Here is a 16,461-nt window from a genome sequence, read left to right on the forward strand (position 1 = left end):
GAAACACTTCACATCCATTAGTCTGCTGAAGTCAGCCTTTATTTCTAAAGGGTAAATTCCGCAGTAATATCATTCATGCACAAAACATCTGTTACATAACAAATTCACAAACTGAGTCAGAGCTCCTTAGAATCATAGAATCATACAGCACAGAAGAGGCTCTTCAGCCCATCGAGTCTGTACTGGCACGCAAGAAACAGCTGAACTCCCATCTAATTAATAAGTGCATAACTAATAAGTGCGTTGGCCATGCTAAATTCTCCGTCAGTGTACCCAACTAGGTGCCGGTGTGTCGTAACTAGGGTAACTTCATTGCAGTGTTAATGTAAGTTTAATGTGAAACTAATAAATAAACTTTAAACTAATCCCATCTACTAGCACTTGGCATATAACCTTGAATGTTATGATGTATAGAAATTTAACTATGCGGACAGGCTGATGGGGGGGGAGGAATCTTAATGTGATTCTCATGGTGAAGGGGAGAGGTTTGGGGAGGAGGGGGTTAAACATATTTCATAATAACCACATATGCGCCTGCTACATCTAAACACTGGCGGATTGGACACTGTGCCTATGATCTGTCAGGGAAAGTTGAGACACCTCATTATGATATTTAAATCAGGCACGCACAATGCTGTTGGGAGCCTGGTTTAAATTCCAAGCTGGCTAGCTGGGATGTCCAAGGCTCCAAATCCTGATATTCCAGCCCAGAGATCTCTCCCATTCCCCCTCCATCCCGGCTGACCAGGAACCGTCTCCAATTATCCCCAGCTGTCGCCTGCCAGCTAGCTCTCCCACTTGGTGGACAGGGTTAGCTATTAATCTGGCCGGTTACCATGTGGGTAATAGATTACAAACGATTATGAGATCCTACCATTAAATACCATCACACACGCACCGCATCCCAAATCCTCACCCGCCCCCCTCCCCTCCCCCCCCCCACACCCCAACCACGACCATGCTCCCTCGCTTAATCCCCGTAAAATTGGTGCCATCATTACAAAGTCTGGGAGGCACAAGGGGATGGTCCACTTTGCATGTCGCTGCCAGTTTTGTTGTCCCAGGTGTTCAACTGGGCCTGAAACCGCAGCCTGCTTGTCGTTTGCCACATCGCTAAGTAAAGCATTATACCAGACAAAAGTTACAGAAGACAGTCTCACAGAGTAAAATGAATGGCCTTCTGTCTAATTAAACGAGTGCTTCCTTTCCAGTCTCCTTGGAAGCGTGGGTTTGGATCTCACCGCTGCCACCATGCTATGTGTTCTTGTCTTTTGATTTCCAAAGGTTGTTAATAATCACACTTCATGTTTGTAAAGGTTAGAAACTGTTTACGTCTAATTTTGCCTTGCTGTCTGGTTCAAAAGAAGAACTGGATTGAACAAATTTTCTCATTGCTTCAGTCTCTAGTGCAACTGTGAAATGTGGCCCCTGGAAGGCTAATACATAACATATTAGCAGCTCCTCACTACTTACAGATATTTACAGAAAACACAACAATGTTTAATAGTCCTCTTATCTCTTACTACATTCTTTGGGCACTGGCAACCTTGTAGTTTTGTTTGAGAACGAACAGTTCTTCATTGTGGTTTCTTCCCACAATCAGCTGTTGTGCTTTGAGGAACTGCATGAAACTACTGCATAAAATGTCTTAAACTAATAGCTGAACTGTATGGCTTTCCACTTGATTAGGCAGTAAGGCAATGCTTCCACACATCCGCAAACATTCCTTCCTGTGCAGAGAATGTCAGCTTGCTACTCCACCAACTTGTGATGGCACCTCACTTTATAAAGATGTCTCACATTTCCAACATCCTTGTGAGGGTGGAAAGGTGGGTTGGCAAGTAGCCATGTTGTCTCACGTACGCTCCTCAGGCCTTTGTGTGTTTGACAGGTTTATCAACACCAAAAAGAGGAATTAAACTACTGCTGCCGTAAGATCAATTCACTTCACTTTATTATTATTATCCCTATGGAAATCTGTTCCAGGTACATTGCTCCCTTATTAAAATACATATATAAACGATTAATAATAAAAAAAATTACCCTATCACAAAGATCTAACTTTAATTAAATATGTATTAAAAACTATTCCAATGTGATTGAAAAGTTTCAGTAGTTTCTGTGATATTTCCACTAATAATCTAACAGGGAGGCTCATATATAATGCTTGAAGATATATCTGTCACTAAACTTTCACTTCTAAACCTAAGATTTCACTTCAAAAATCCCAATATGAATAGACTATTGAACAGTTTCCAATACCAGGAAGCTGTCCTATGCACGCACGCAACAAAGTAAGCTGTTATTCTTTTACTGCTGCCCCATCCAAAACATTTTTTCAATCTCAAAGCCTGTGAATCCTTACCATGCACCATGACCGTACTAAAGATGGGGATAAATATGAGAGGCAATTGGCAATGATCGCTCTCAGTCTTGTTTCGCACAACAAATCTTTCTAACACAATAAGGCTATCTGCTATGAGCATCCAAAAATTCATGGCAAGAAAATGTCTTCTGTGGTGAACGTCCCTCCCGCACCATCTCCTGATCCCTTGCTTTAGGAAACAGCAATTTCCTTCCTCAAATTCCTTTAAGAAAAACATTCGAGCAGTGTTGTGACTGACCTCTCTAACACTCCAGCATCTCAACAAAACTTCACTGCAGTTCCTGTCTAAGGATGTTGATTGTCCGTGAATCAACCTCTTTCCCTAGAATTTTCAGTTTGCTCTCCTGTTGAGGGAAAGAATGTTTCTTCCACTAAGTCGCTACTTAAGGGCCTTAATTGGGGGGGCTGACGCATGAGGAGAGATTGAGCCGGTTAGGATTATATGCGCTGGAATTTAGAAGAATGAGGGGGGAATCTCAAAGAAAGCTATAAAATGTTAACAGGACTTGACAGGGTAGATGCAGAAAGGATGTTCCCGATGGCGGGGGAGTCCAGAACCAGAGGTCACAGTCTGAGGATATGGAGTAAACCATTTAGGATTGAGATGAAGAGAAATTTCTTCTCCCAGAGAGTGGTGAGCCTGTGGAAGTCTCTACCACAGAAAGCAGTTGAAGCCAAAACATTGTATCTTCTCAAGAAAGAGTTAGGAATGGGGCTTAAGGGATCAAAAGATATGCGAGGAAGCTGGGATTAGGCTACTGAGTTGGATGATCAGCCATGAACATAACGAATGGCAGAGTAGGCTCAAAGGACGGAATGGCCTACTCCTGCTCCTATTCTCTATGTTTCCATGTTTCTAAGAGGCAGATGAAATTTCATGCAGAGAAGTGTGAAATGACTCATTCGGTAGAAAGAATGATGAAGAAACAATATAAAATAAATGATACAATTTTTAAAAATATATTCATTCAAGGGATGTGAGCTTCGCTGGCTAGGCCAACATTTATTGTCCATCCCTAAATGCCTGTGAGAAGGTGAAGATGAGCTGTCCGCTTAAGAATATAGGAATGGGGTAGATCATTAGCCCATCGAACCTGTTCCACCATTTAATGAGATCATGGCCTAATCCCATGGCCCTTTGGCCCATATCCCTTAATACCTTTGCTTAACAAAAATTCATCGATCTCAGATTTAAAAACAGCCTCAGCTTCAGTATAGTGTCTGGTTCCGAGCACCACATTTTAGGAAAGATGTGAAGGCATTAGAGAGTGTACAGGAAAGATTAGTGAAATTGGTTTCAGGGACGAGGAAGTTCATTTATGTCAATAGATTGGAAAGATTGGGACTGTTTCCTTGGAGAAGGGAAGGTTGAGTGGAGGTTTGATAAAGGTATTCAAAATTATGACGGGTCTGGACAGAGTAGATAGGGAAACATTGTTCCAATTGGAGGAAGAATCAAGAACAAGAGGGATAGATTTAAGCTAATTGGCAAGAGAAGCAATGGCAAATGGGGAACAACATTCACGCAGCAAAGAATTGAAATCTGGGATACATTGCCTAAGAGTGTGGTGGAGGTAAGTTCAATCAAGGCATTTAAGAGGGGATCCCTGTGTCTGCGTGGGTTTCCTCCGGGTGCTCTGGTTTCTTCCCACAGTCCGAAAGACGTGCTGGTTAGGTGCATTGGCCGTGCTAAATTCTCCCTCAGTGTTACCCGAACAGGCGCCGGAATGTGGCGCCTATGGGATTTTCACAGTAACTTTGTTGCAATGTTAATGTAAGTCTACTTGTAACACTAATAAACAAACTTTACATTTTAGATTATCATCTGAAAAGGAAGAATGTGCAGAGCTGCAGGAAGAAGAGAAGTGGCACTAGCTAAATTGCTCCACCTGAGAGCTAGTACATGCACGACAGGCTGAATAGCCTCCTCTTGTGTTGTAACCTTTCTGTGGTTCTGTGATGTGCATCAAATTCCTGGACTAGTGCCTTTGTTGAATACATGGTCAAGAAGTTGGCACATTAGCAGATGCGCCAAGTGGTATAGTTCCTGGAATTATTTTCCCATGTTACAGAATTCCCATATCTCCCATACATGTCTCACACTGAGAAGACAGGCTAATGAGCCATGGCCAGTTTTAAGCCTGTGGTGATTTTTAGTTGGCCACCAACAGGCATGTGACTCTATGATTTGCCTCGAATTTTACCTCAGACTGTGACACACAGCTCAGCAGAGCAGAATATTGAAGCTTATTTCTTGCTCCTGATCCTCCAACAAATTGTGCCACGGAACACCCTCCATCTCATTATTACTCGACCTTTAATGTTATTAAGACTCCTTTTTGTTTCTCCAGGTTGCAGAAACCACTTTGTTGCGTCACACCATTGCAGAGTGTCAGGCGTGTGGTGAGCATTTTAATGCTTTTTCTATTTATAACCGTAACCTTGAAATGTACCAAATCACATTTAATATGAAGGTCAAGAGATGTTCACCCCTTCAAGCACTTTTACAATCAATGGAATCAAGGGTTTCGGGAAAAGGGCAGGAAAGTGAGGAATGTCGGATTAGCTATGATCCTATTGAAGGGCGGAGCAGGCTCGAGGGCCTTACTCCTGTTGCTATTTCTTATGGTCTCTGCTTACACTTCCTCTCCCACACACTTTTGATGTAGGCCTCAAATTTCATTGTCGAGGTGTGCGGCAGGAATCAGGAAAATCCTCCTGTCAGTCTGCCTGCCTCAGGAGAAAGTGCTCACAAAGGCCGCGATCTTCATTGCCGCGGGTAAAGGCAGGCTGAGGTTGGGCCAGCTGGGAAGAGGTTAGGAGGCAGCCACTGGGGATACTCATGTTGAGGCGACCTGTTTAAAAGGCTCACCATGGTGCTGTTGGACGTAGCCTCAATTAAAATAAAAACACAAAGGTTCCCCAGCCCTCACCCATCCTGCGCCACCCCCCCACACACTTCCCATGCCACATCCATGCAACCTCACGCCCCCATGTCAGACTATACCCTGCAACCCATCCCCCATGGCCCCTCTAGCCTCCAATGCCAAGCTATGACATTTCCATTGACCCACTATACACAGAATAGAACAAATTAACTCTATTGTGACAGTAGGATTTATATATTTTTTAATTTAAACATCACTCATTACTTTCCACTATGTTAAAAAGAGTCATTTCACTATAAGGCAATGAAAGTGTCAATCATCCTTTAAAGTATCAATAACAGAAACCACAAATCCTAGTGACCACTTAACCTTGTGTAAGTAAACATTGTGAAATTGACCGCAGGGATTAGTGAGCCAGAGCTGTTAATCAAGAAATGGTTTCTCTGGGATGCAGCTGTTTCAGCAAGACTAATGGTTGTCTGGGCTCTCAGCCAAGCCTCAATATGTACGCTCGAGGTCCACACCAAGTGCTCAGCCTGGCAGCTTTCCCTTTGTGAGCTTTTGATGGGAAGGGGGATCTCTCCTTAACAGGTCTGCTGGGCTCATCAGAGGGCAACCTCCCCACCAAGGTATCACCCGTCTCCCCCAGGTTCTCCCCCCTCCACTTCTGCCAGCCACTGATTATCTGAGGCAGCTATCTGAGGTGGGGCTTCCTGAGTAGGGGATGTCCCACCTCAACACAGATATTAGCCAATTGGTCCTGGAACGGCTGTGGGGCAACTATTTGAATTGGAGAAACAGGAACCCCTCACTTTCCAGCTGGCACCCCATTAGTTCTATGTCAACATTCAGGGCGGAATTGAGGTGACAGGCGTCTCATATAATACCTCTTTTCAAGAAGCCTGCTGCATCTTGTGTCATTCAGGCACCTAAGGTCAGCAGTGGATCTTCCTGCAGAATCAAGCATCCCCAGAGGTGGAAGTCCCCGCCCCTGAGTGCTGCCAGCCAATCAGATGTCAGCAGCTCTTTGCTACTCAGCAGAGCCATTGGAGAGGTGGTGGCTGTTTCTGGTACTGCACCCATTTGTGGTCTCGGATTGAGGACAGACCCAGGCACAGGTGATGGCAGTGAGGGGGATTGAAGGGGTTGGCAGCAAGGCCCGCCGCTCCCAGCCAGTGCCAAATTAGGAATATAGGCCATTCAGCCCATTGAGCCTGCGCCACCATTTAATACAATCGTGGTTGATCGGACACTTTAATGCATTTTACACCCACTATTCCCTTTACAGTATTGTTATTCAGAAATCTATCAATCTCTACACACCCAATGGGCCCGATTTTACCAGGCGCAAAATCGCGGTAAAGTTGGGCGTCGGGCCTAAAACGCGATCTGCACCCGACTCATGGCAGATCGCGTCTTTACCGAGCCCCGATCTCGGTAAATGAAGCTCGCGCCCAACTTTACCGATGAATCCGACTTTACCAGGTTGCAGCCCATTTCGCGTCCGCGCATTAAACGGCCTGCTAAATAAAAGTCTGAATGGGACTCCAATTCAGCAGGGGAACCGCCGAAGCCAATCCCCCCTGAGCATCCTTCACAGACCCCCCCCCGCGAACCACCCCGGCAGCCAACCCCCCCCCCCCCCTGGGATCGGACCCCCCCTGGGAGGCACACCCTCGACCTAGCTTGATCGCTGGTCTCCCTCCACCATCCTTCCGACTGCAGTCCGTCGACAGCCTCCTGCACGTTCCTGGCCTTGCTCTGCCTTTCCCTGGGGGGGGGGGGGGGGGGTAGGTGAATGGAGAAGGGGAGTGACGTGTCTGCCCCTGGGGGGGGGAAGGGGGGGGATACCTGGGGGTGGGGGGATGGAGAAGGGGATGGAGATGGAGAAGGCCAGTCTGCGACCAATCCCTCCTCCCCACCGGAGGAAGGATCGGAGGAGGGATTCCTCCCCCCCTCCGAAAGGAATTCCCTTTGGAGGATAATGTCCAAATCACAGAAACTAAAAACCTGACAGTCCAAAATCTGGGATAATATTTCAAAATGTATATCCCCCCATCCCTGTCCTGTAATATCATCCCAGAATTTGGACTGTCAGGTTTTTAGTTCCTGTGATTATAACGTGGACATGATCCTCCAAAGGGAATTCCTTTCATCCTCTCTGCTGTCTGTGCTGCTTTGCCTTTCGCGCCCGGGCGCGCTGCCTGCGGTCTGTTCCGAACTGCGCATGCGCAGCTGGAGCTCCGGCCGCTCCAACAGCGCTAAGCCCCGCCCAATAGACCGGCGCCAAAAAAAGGCGTATGGGTGCGCTGGAGCGCGGCTGCCGGGCGCGGATCCATTTGACGACTGGACCCGGCACTTAGTCCCAATTTGGTAAAATCGGCCCCAGTGACTGAGCTTCCACAGCCTTCTGGGAATTCCAAAGATTCACAACTCTCCATCTAATTTCTCCTGAACTTCAGTCCCAGGTGGCTGCCCCCTGATTTTGAAATTGTGCCCCCTGGTTCAAGACTGCCCAACCAAGGGAAACATCTGACCGACATCTACCCTGTCTATTCCTTTGAGTATTTTGTAGGTTTCAGTGAGATCACCTCTCATTCTTTGAACTTCTCGAGAATACAGGGCCAGTTTGCCCAATCTCTCTTCATTAGACAGTCTGGCCATCCTGGGAACAAGGCTGGTGAACCCCTGTGGCACTCCCTCTATGGCAATCATATCATTTCTGTGGTAAGGGAACCAAAACTGAACGCACTACCCCAGGTGTGGTCTAACCAAGCTCCTGTACAATTGAAGCAAGACCTCACTACTCCTGTATTCGAATCTTCTTGCTATAAAGGCTAACATTCCATCAGCCTCCCTAATAACTTGCTGCACCTACATGTTAGCCTTAAGTGACGCATAGACAAGGACACGCAGGTATACCATTTGTACATCACAAGGTACACCCTTTGTACATCAACACTTTTCACTTTCTTACCATTTAGGAAATACTCTATACATCTGTTCCTTCTACCAAAGTGGATTACCTCACATTTTTCCACATTATATTCCATCTGCCATATTCTTGCTCAATCACTAAGTCTGTCCAAATCCTCCTGCAGCCACTTTACATCTTCCTCACAACACACATTCCCGCCTAGCCTCGTAGCATCCGCAAACTTGGAAATATTTCAATGGACCGCTCTCACTAGGGTTGCCAGCTCTGGCTGGACACATTCTTGGAGATTTGCATGAGATAATCTCAGATTTCCAATCGCCCTGTCCAGTCAGAGTGATGACCTGTGAAGTATACAGCGCCTTTCACAATCTCGGGACATCCCAAAGCAATGTACAACCAATAATGTACTTTTGAAGCTGTGGTAATGTAGGAAAGACAGCAACTAACTTGCACACAACAAGATCCCACGAGTTGCAATGAAATAAATGATCAGGTCATCTGTATTTGGTGTTAATATTGGCTATGCAACTGGGAGAACCCGCCTTCAAATAGTGGATCTTGCACATCCACCTGAGGGGTTAGAATGTGACGAAGTTTAATGATTCCCCCTGAAGGCTGCGACCGCCAGTAGTACAATATTTTCCCACTGGAGCATTAGTCTGGATGTGTTTATGTCTGTCAAATGCAACTGTGTAACTCACACCTGATGATATTACCACTGAGATAAGGTTGTCGGGACTGAAGATGGTGGACTTGCTCTTCTAACTTCCACCATTGTTGTCTCCTTTGAGTAACCTTAGTGTAGAGGATTTTATTTTATCCATTCATGGGACATATCATTTTATTTTATTTATTCATGGGGCTGGCCAGCATTTATTGTCCATCCCTAGTTGCCCTTGGAGGGCAGGTGAAAATCAACCACATTGCTTTGACTCTGGAGTCACATGTAGGCCAGGCCAGGTAAGGACAGCAGATTTCCTTCCCTAAAAGACATTAGTGAACCAGATGAATTTTTCTGAAAATCAACAATGGTTTCATGGTCTTCAGTAGATTCTTAATTCCAGATATTTTTTATTGAATTCAACTTCCTCCTTCTGCCGTGATATGAACCCGGGTCCCCAGAACATTAGCTGAGTTTCTGGATTGATAGTCTAGCGATAATACCTCTAGGCCATCGCTTCCCACAACCCATGGTAATATGAATTAGCATGACCACCATCTGGGCAATGGGTGGTGACCTATATTACAGCTCTTTTCTGGAGTGGAAGCTCTTCTGCACTTTGATGATCCGTGCAGGGGTCTGGGATGACGATGAGAGCCATCAATCATTCTGGGAACGTTGGAGAATTCCATAATGCAGGAAAATCCTTCCATTCTGCAGTCGGGATTCCAGGGGCAGGTGTTTGCTGTGCCCAGCAACCGCAACACATCTCTGCACTCTGATCTGATGTTGCTGATGCCCCCAGTGGTAGCTTGGAGCTGAGTTATAAAATGTTAAGTGTTGTTGAGACCCTGAAAGCTGCTGCCAGTGCTGTTCCTGTGGTGGAGGTTATCCGTAGGTCAAATTCGAAAAGTTTCCTCGCACGTTCCTGGACTTGTGTGACCTTGTGCCTAAAGATTGCCTTTACCTTCTCATTCAACACCTTCCAGATAAGTGAGGGTTCTCCACTAGGCTATTCTCACATGCAAATTTCAATGTGTAGCTTTGGTAAATTCTGCTGCTAAAAATCCCAGACAAAAATATCTCCAAGTAAACCGCTACCCAGTGAGAGTAAATAGTGACGGTATTCGGTTTTCAAACTCATTTCCCCGCCCTCCCCCCCCAGCTACTCTCATTATTGGGCTGTAACATCAAAGGAGAGTGGCAGAACACCACCCACCCTCCCCCGGGCAATGGTGTAAATGACCATTATTGCCTACTACACCATTTCCTGGAAATTTCCATCAGTTTGTCATCAGGCTCGTGGGAGGCGGGTGACTGTGCAATTCCAGGGCTAAAATCCATTTGCGTATCTACTTCAAAATACTGCTGACTCCCCCTTTAGCTGCTGACTTCACATTTACCCAAAACTCCGAGCCCTTATTTATCATAGAATCCCTACACTGCAGAAGGAGGCCATTCAGCCCATCGAGTCTGCACCAACAACAATCCCACCCAGGCCCCATCCCTACTAATCCCCCTGACACTAGGGCCAATTTAGCATGGCCAATCCATCTAACCTGCACATCTTTGGACTGTGGGAGGAAACTGGAGCACCCGGTGGAAACCCACGCAGAAACTAGGAGAATGTGCAATCTCCACACAGACAGTAACCCGAGGCCAGAATTGAACCCGGGTCCCTGGAGCTGTCAGGCAGCAGTACTAACCACTGTGCCACCGTGCTGCCCTTTGATCTTGGGATGTGAAAAATGGGGGCTGTATTTATTGTCCATCCTGAATGCACTGAGAAGGTGATGGTGGTTCACACGCTAACGTCTCTGTCTGAATTGGTGTTAGATCAGGAATTAGAACATAGAACAGTACAGCACAGGACAGGCCCTTCGGCCCACGATGTTGTGCCGAGCTTTATCTGAAACCAAGATCAAGCTATCCCACTCCCTATCATCCTGGTGTGCTCCATGTGCCTATCCAATAACCGCTTAAATGTTCCTAAAGTGTCTGACTCCACTATCACTGCAGGCAGTCCATTCCACACCCCAACCACTCTCTGCGTAAAGAACCTACCTCTGATATCCTTCCTATATCTCCCACCACGAACCCTATAGTTATGCCCCCTTGTAATAGCTCCATCCACCCGAGGAAATAGTCTTTGAACGTTCACTCTATCTATCCCCTTCATCATTTTATAAACCTCTATTAAGTCTCCCCTCAGCCTCCTCCGTTCAAGAGAGAACAGCCCTAGCTCCCTCAACCTTTCCTCATAAGACTCTGAGACATTGATCCAGAAACATCAAAACAACAGCAATATAATAACCAAAGCAGGATAATCTGTATCTCTGAAGGCAGCTCTGAGATATTCTCATGATATTTCTGCTAGTGTCCTTCATTGTGGCAAATATTGTGGGGCTAGTATGAACAAAAATGTAGAAAGTAGAATCGCAGTACAAACCCTGCTGCAGAGAATCAGACAACAGATCTGAAGCATTAAAAATTCAACTTGAAGTCTTACATATTCATACTCCAAACACATTAGACTAAGTATTAGACCATAATATTTAGGTCTAAGTATTATGGTCTAATAATAGACCATAAGATATAGGTGCAGAATTGGGCCATTCAGCCCATCAAGTCTGCTCTGCCATTTAATCTTGGCTGATATGTTACTCAACCCCATTCTCCCACCTTTTCCCCGTAACCTTTGATACCTTTACCAATCAAGAACCGATCTATCTCTATCTTAAATACACTTAATGACCTGGCCTCCACAGCCTTCTGTGGCAAAGAATTCCGTGGATTCACCACCCTCTGGCTGAAGAAATTCCTCCTCATCCCAGTTCTAAAGGGTCGTCCCTTTACTCTGAGGCTGTGCCCTTGAATCCTAGTCTCTCCTATACTGTTTTTGGCAATGGTAACAGCCAAATAGTCAATTGACAATGCTCCGGCCATGGACTGCAGTGGTTCAAGAAGGCAGCACACCACCACATGCTCAAGGACAATAAACGCTGGCCCAGCCAGCAATGCCCACAACCCATGAATGAATATTTTAAAATGCCACCATTTTATCAGATGATTTGACTATTTGCTTTAAATGATTGACGATCACCATCCAAACAGCAGGAAGAGGAACGTTGTACAAACATGCTCCATATGTCTTTAGTACTGATGTCCATGATTGGTACAGCCACTATATAGAATTTCTTACATACATGTTTGTGCATATATAATTTGCTGATATCATGCTTCAACTAATTTTCTCGGAAATTTGCAAGAAACAACATTAGAATTCAGGCCAACATAGTTAACGGGTCTTAGTCCTACATGGCAATAGTCAGTGTTCTTTAAGAAAGAATGCATTGCATGAATCACTTTGAGATGCTTCAATGCGAGGAGTGCAGCATAAATCCAAGTAACATTCACCATCGCACTGTGACACTTAGACTTTGACAAAAATGGGAGCAAGGCTAAATACATTTCTACAAACCTGGTTTACAGTGTCAGAATAAGTGAAGTGGCTCCTTTGATATTCAGGCAGATCCCATAACTGACTTCTGCCCATCGATTCCTGTATCCCTAAATCTTCTATTTTAGGTATTGGATCGATTGAATCGGAGGAAGAAATTGAACCCCCCGTGATCCCCACTATCGCTAGACCCAGATGTACTACTCACTCTTGTTTCCGAGGTGTGCACTGTACTGAGACTCAGAATGGTTTTCGGTGTGGCCCCTGTCCTGCCGGATTTGTAGGTGATGGAATTCGGTGTGCCGATGTAGATGAGGTAGAGTACTAATGTTATAATAGATTTCTATTCATTTTATTTTGTAATCATTTCATTCTTGTTTACAAAATTGAACAAAACAAAATGGATCTTTTTTGGAAATGGCTGATCTTGATTTCTGTGCATCGATCCTGATTCCCAATTTTCCCATGTAGTGTCAGGTGAACCCTTGTGCTTCTGGAGTTCGCTGTGTGAACACTTTCCCCGGCTTCATGTGTGAGGATTGCCCCGCAGGTTATAAAGGACGAAGAGTCCAAGGGATAGGATTGGAATATGCGACTCAAAATAAACAGGTAAGGAATGGGCACAGCACAGGAGCCTTACTTAGAAACAGAATAATGTGGGAATTGGGTGCCAAGAGAGTATAGGGAATGGGAAGTGGGAGTGAGAGTCAAGGAGTGATTGGAAATGGAAGGCAGGAGAAAGTGTAACAGAAGTGGGCGGCACGGTGGCACAGTGGTTAGCACTGCTGCCTCACAGCACCTGGGTTCGATTCACAGCTTGGGTCATTGTCTGTGTGGAGTTTGCACATTCTCATCGTGTCTGCGCGGGTTTCCTCCGGGTGCTCCGATTTCCTCCCACAGTCCAAAAATGTTAGGTTGATTGGCTTTGCTAAATTGCTCCTCAGTGTTAGGGGGATGTCAGGGGGATTAGTAGGATGAATGTGTGGAGTTACGGGGATAGGGCCGAGGAGGGTTGTTGTCAGTGCAGGCTTGATGGGCTGAATGGCCTCCTTCTGCACTGTAGGGATTCTATGATTCTAAGTCCAAATGAGGTTGGAATAAGATTTGAGCAGGTGGGAGTGAGAGCCCAGGTGGTGTAGAGGCTGGATGTCAGAAGAATGTGGAAGTAAGGAAAAGATAGGGAATGGGATTCAAGGGAAGGTAAGAACTTGGGTCAGAAGTGGGAATGAGACTGAAAAGAGGGGAATGAGCCAGGAGAGGGCGCAGAATGTGCATCAAAAAAGGGTGAAGAATTGGAGTCAGTTAAGCAATGATAGAAGAACGCTGGGAACAGCCTTGCTGATTGAGGTACAAATGGCGACTGGGTTCAGAAACAAATTAGAATTCAAAATTAAGTGAAGAATGTTGTTTTGCTGTCATTCAAGTAATCCAATATTTTTAGTTGTTTGCCTCTTAAGTTCTTACTCCACGGTTTTGTTTATTTGTTCACCAGGTATGGGCAAAGTTGAAAAATTTGCTCTTAGTGCTACTGAATGCTGAGTGGCTAGATCACTAGAGAAGGAGATAAGAGTCAATCACATTGGCTATTTAGCTTGTAGGCAAATTCTGTTTGTAGTGAGTTCATTGGATCCAAGCCAGATGGTGAAGTGTGAAGCAAGACAGATCGTTTCCTTGATAGTAGCTTTATTCATAAGATGTGGCATTATAGATCTCTGCTGCCTAACTACTAAGTAAGAAGTCTAACAACACCAGGTTAAAGTCCAACAGGTTTATTTGGTAGCAAAAGCCACTAGCTTTCGGAACAGGCTGTTCCTTCGTCAGGTGGGTGGGAGTTCTGATCACAAACAGGGCACAAAGACACAAACTCAATTTACATGAATTGTGTCTTTGTGCCCTGGGTTGTGATCAGATTGCCTGATTTAGAGGCAAGGAGTCCTTTAGGCAGGGAGCTTGGATCCCAACTGTGTGAAGAATTACACTTAAAACCAATTTAATTTAACAGTCGGGCTTGCAGTGTGGCTGACTTACATGTGGTAGAAGCTATATATATTCATACACAGGATCTTGCCCCTTGCCAGCAGAAAGAACATGTGCACACATTGTGGACGGGATTCCCGGCTGCACTCGCCCCCAATGCCGGAAAATCCTGCCCGAGGTAAACAGATCTTTGCATGGTCCGTGTCCCACCTGCTATGATTCCCGTAGCGGGCAGGACGAGAAAATTCCGCCCTATGTCTTGTTCAACCAAACAAAATAAGTGACAGCTATTCATTCCCCAGGGCAATGCCTACACCAATCAGAGTCAACCTGCCTGGTTTGAATTTAAACAAAGCTTAGCAGTTAACTGTCAGGTGTCATTTACTGCTGCATTCTCCATGGTAATGCCTCCATTTTTTTCAGAATCCACTGACGTCTGATGCAGTATAAATTGTCGTTCCTTTTAAATTTAGTAGTCTTACGAATGTCCTGATGAGTGCAAGACAAAAAGCTTTGGCAACATATGTCTTTTTTCAGCAATGCTCACGTTCTGTACTAACAAGTGATGAGTAAGCGGCAGCGTGAAAATACCATCAATTTTACAACAATCTAGCATAGTTTCAGTCCTCCTTTTCTTCAGCTTCTAGCTCACAACTAACTAGATTTGGAATTGGACGAGGCTCCATGGGGAAGCAACTGGTTTCTGCTTTAAAACTTTGAGATAATTGTAAAAGTTTGCTCTCTTTCCATTGCTTGTCCATTTCTAATGACATTATGAACATATTAAATCACACTGAAATACACCCTTTGCTCTCAGAGTAGCAAGACAAATGTTCACAAAGTTTGTTCATTAGTGTCACAAGTAAGGCTTACATTAACACTGCAATGATGTTACTATGAAAATCCCCTAGTCGCCACACTCCGGTGCCTGTTCAGGTACACTAAGGGAGAATTCTGCATGGCCAATGCACCTAAACATGTCTTTCGGACTGTGGGAGGAAGTCAGAGCACCCAGAGGAAGACACGCAGACATGCGGAGAAAATGCAAACTCTAAACAGGGAGAACGTGCAGACTCCGCATAGACAGTGACCCAAGCCGGGAATCGAACCCAGGTCCCTGGTGCTGTGAGGCAGCAGTGTTAACCACTGTGCCACCGTGCCATCCCTGGTTACTGACTTGGACCAGTCTTCACCTATTTCCTCGCTTCTACTTTGTGTGAACATTAATACAGTGAGGAAACGGCTAATGCCTTTGTGTTAAATTCTTATTGGTGGTATTTTCAGGCAGCCATTTAAGTTATTTTAAATAGATTAGTAGATTGATGTAGCCAAGAAGGATTATGCAACACTAAAATTTGCACTGAGTGGAAATCAAACCCCAAATTGTTAACAACAGAACTGAATTATATATTTTGTGCAAGGACTTCCCCTCTTGTCCACCAGCACAGCAGCAGAAAGAGCTACAGCTCTGTGTCAATACGTGTGGATTTAATGATTAAATACGAGAAAGCCAGTAGGCAAGGAAATAAAGTTCATGGAGGACTGTGAAGCATGATTAACCATAATGTAATGTACCCACGACAGGTCTGCACTGATATAGATGAATGCAGTGATGGAAGGAATGGAGGCTGTACTGAAAATTCCCAGTGCATTAACACCGTGGTAAGATGCTTACTTCAACTTTCATTCAAAAGACTGCTAACTGCTTGGCATAGGAAACAATGTCTTTATTGAGGTGTGAAAAAGCATTTGATCAAAGGCTGCTTGACAAAACTCAGACTCATGGAATAGGAGGGTCGTATCAGCTTGGGAGTGATGAGGCTAATTGACTGCAGGAGGACATAGATAAACCTGTGGACTGGGCAGGTAAGTGGTAAAGCAAATTGAATACAGGGAAGTTTGATACATTTTAGCAGAAGGAGAGGCATAGTACTATACTGAGGGATCTCAGCGTTCAAGCGCATCGGTCTTTGAAGGTGGTAAGACATATTAGAACAAAGAACAAAGAAAAGTAACAGTAAGAAGTCTCACAACACCAGGTTAAAGTCCAACAGGTTTATTTGGAATCACGAGCTTTTGGAGTACTGCTCCTTCATCAGGTAAGTGCCCAACCTAGTCCAACGCTGGCATCTCCACATCAAAGAAAAGTAA

The 16,461-nt window shown here is 45.0% G+C and overlaps 1 protein-coding gene across 2 annotated transcripts in view; it reads left to right on the forward strand.

The window, feature by feature from the left end:
- thbs4a (thrombospondin 4a) overlaps positions 1-16,461 on the forward strand; it is a 131,103-nt gene that overhangs the window by 48,675 nt on the left and 65,967 nt on the right. For both annotated transcript variants that reach the window (XM_078214983.1, XM_078214984.1), the window contains exons 7-10: positions 4,738-4,789; positions 12,462-12,649; positions 12,805-12,942; positions 15,895-15,972. In XM_078214983.1, coding sequence (XP_078071109.1) covers positions 4,738-4,789; positions 12,462-12,649; positions 12,805-12,942; positions 15,895-15,972 — 456 coding nt within the window. The remainder of the gene's footprint in view (positions 1-4,737; positions 4,790-12,461; positions 12,650-12,804; positions 12,943-15,894; positions 15,973-16,461) is intronic.

This window comes from Mustelus asterias, chromosome 6, assembly GCF_964213995.1.
Source record: "Mustelus asterias chromosome 6, sMusAst1.hap1.1, whole genome shotgun sequence".
Taxonomy (NCBI): Eukaryota; Metazoa; Chordata; class Chondrichthyes; order Carcharhiniformes; family Triakidae; genus Mustelus; species Mustelus asterias.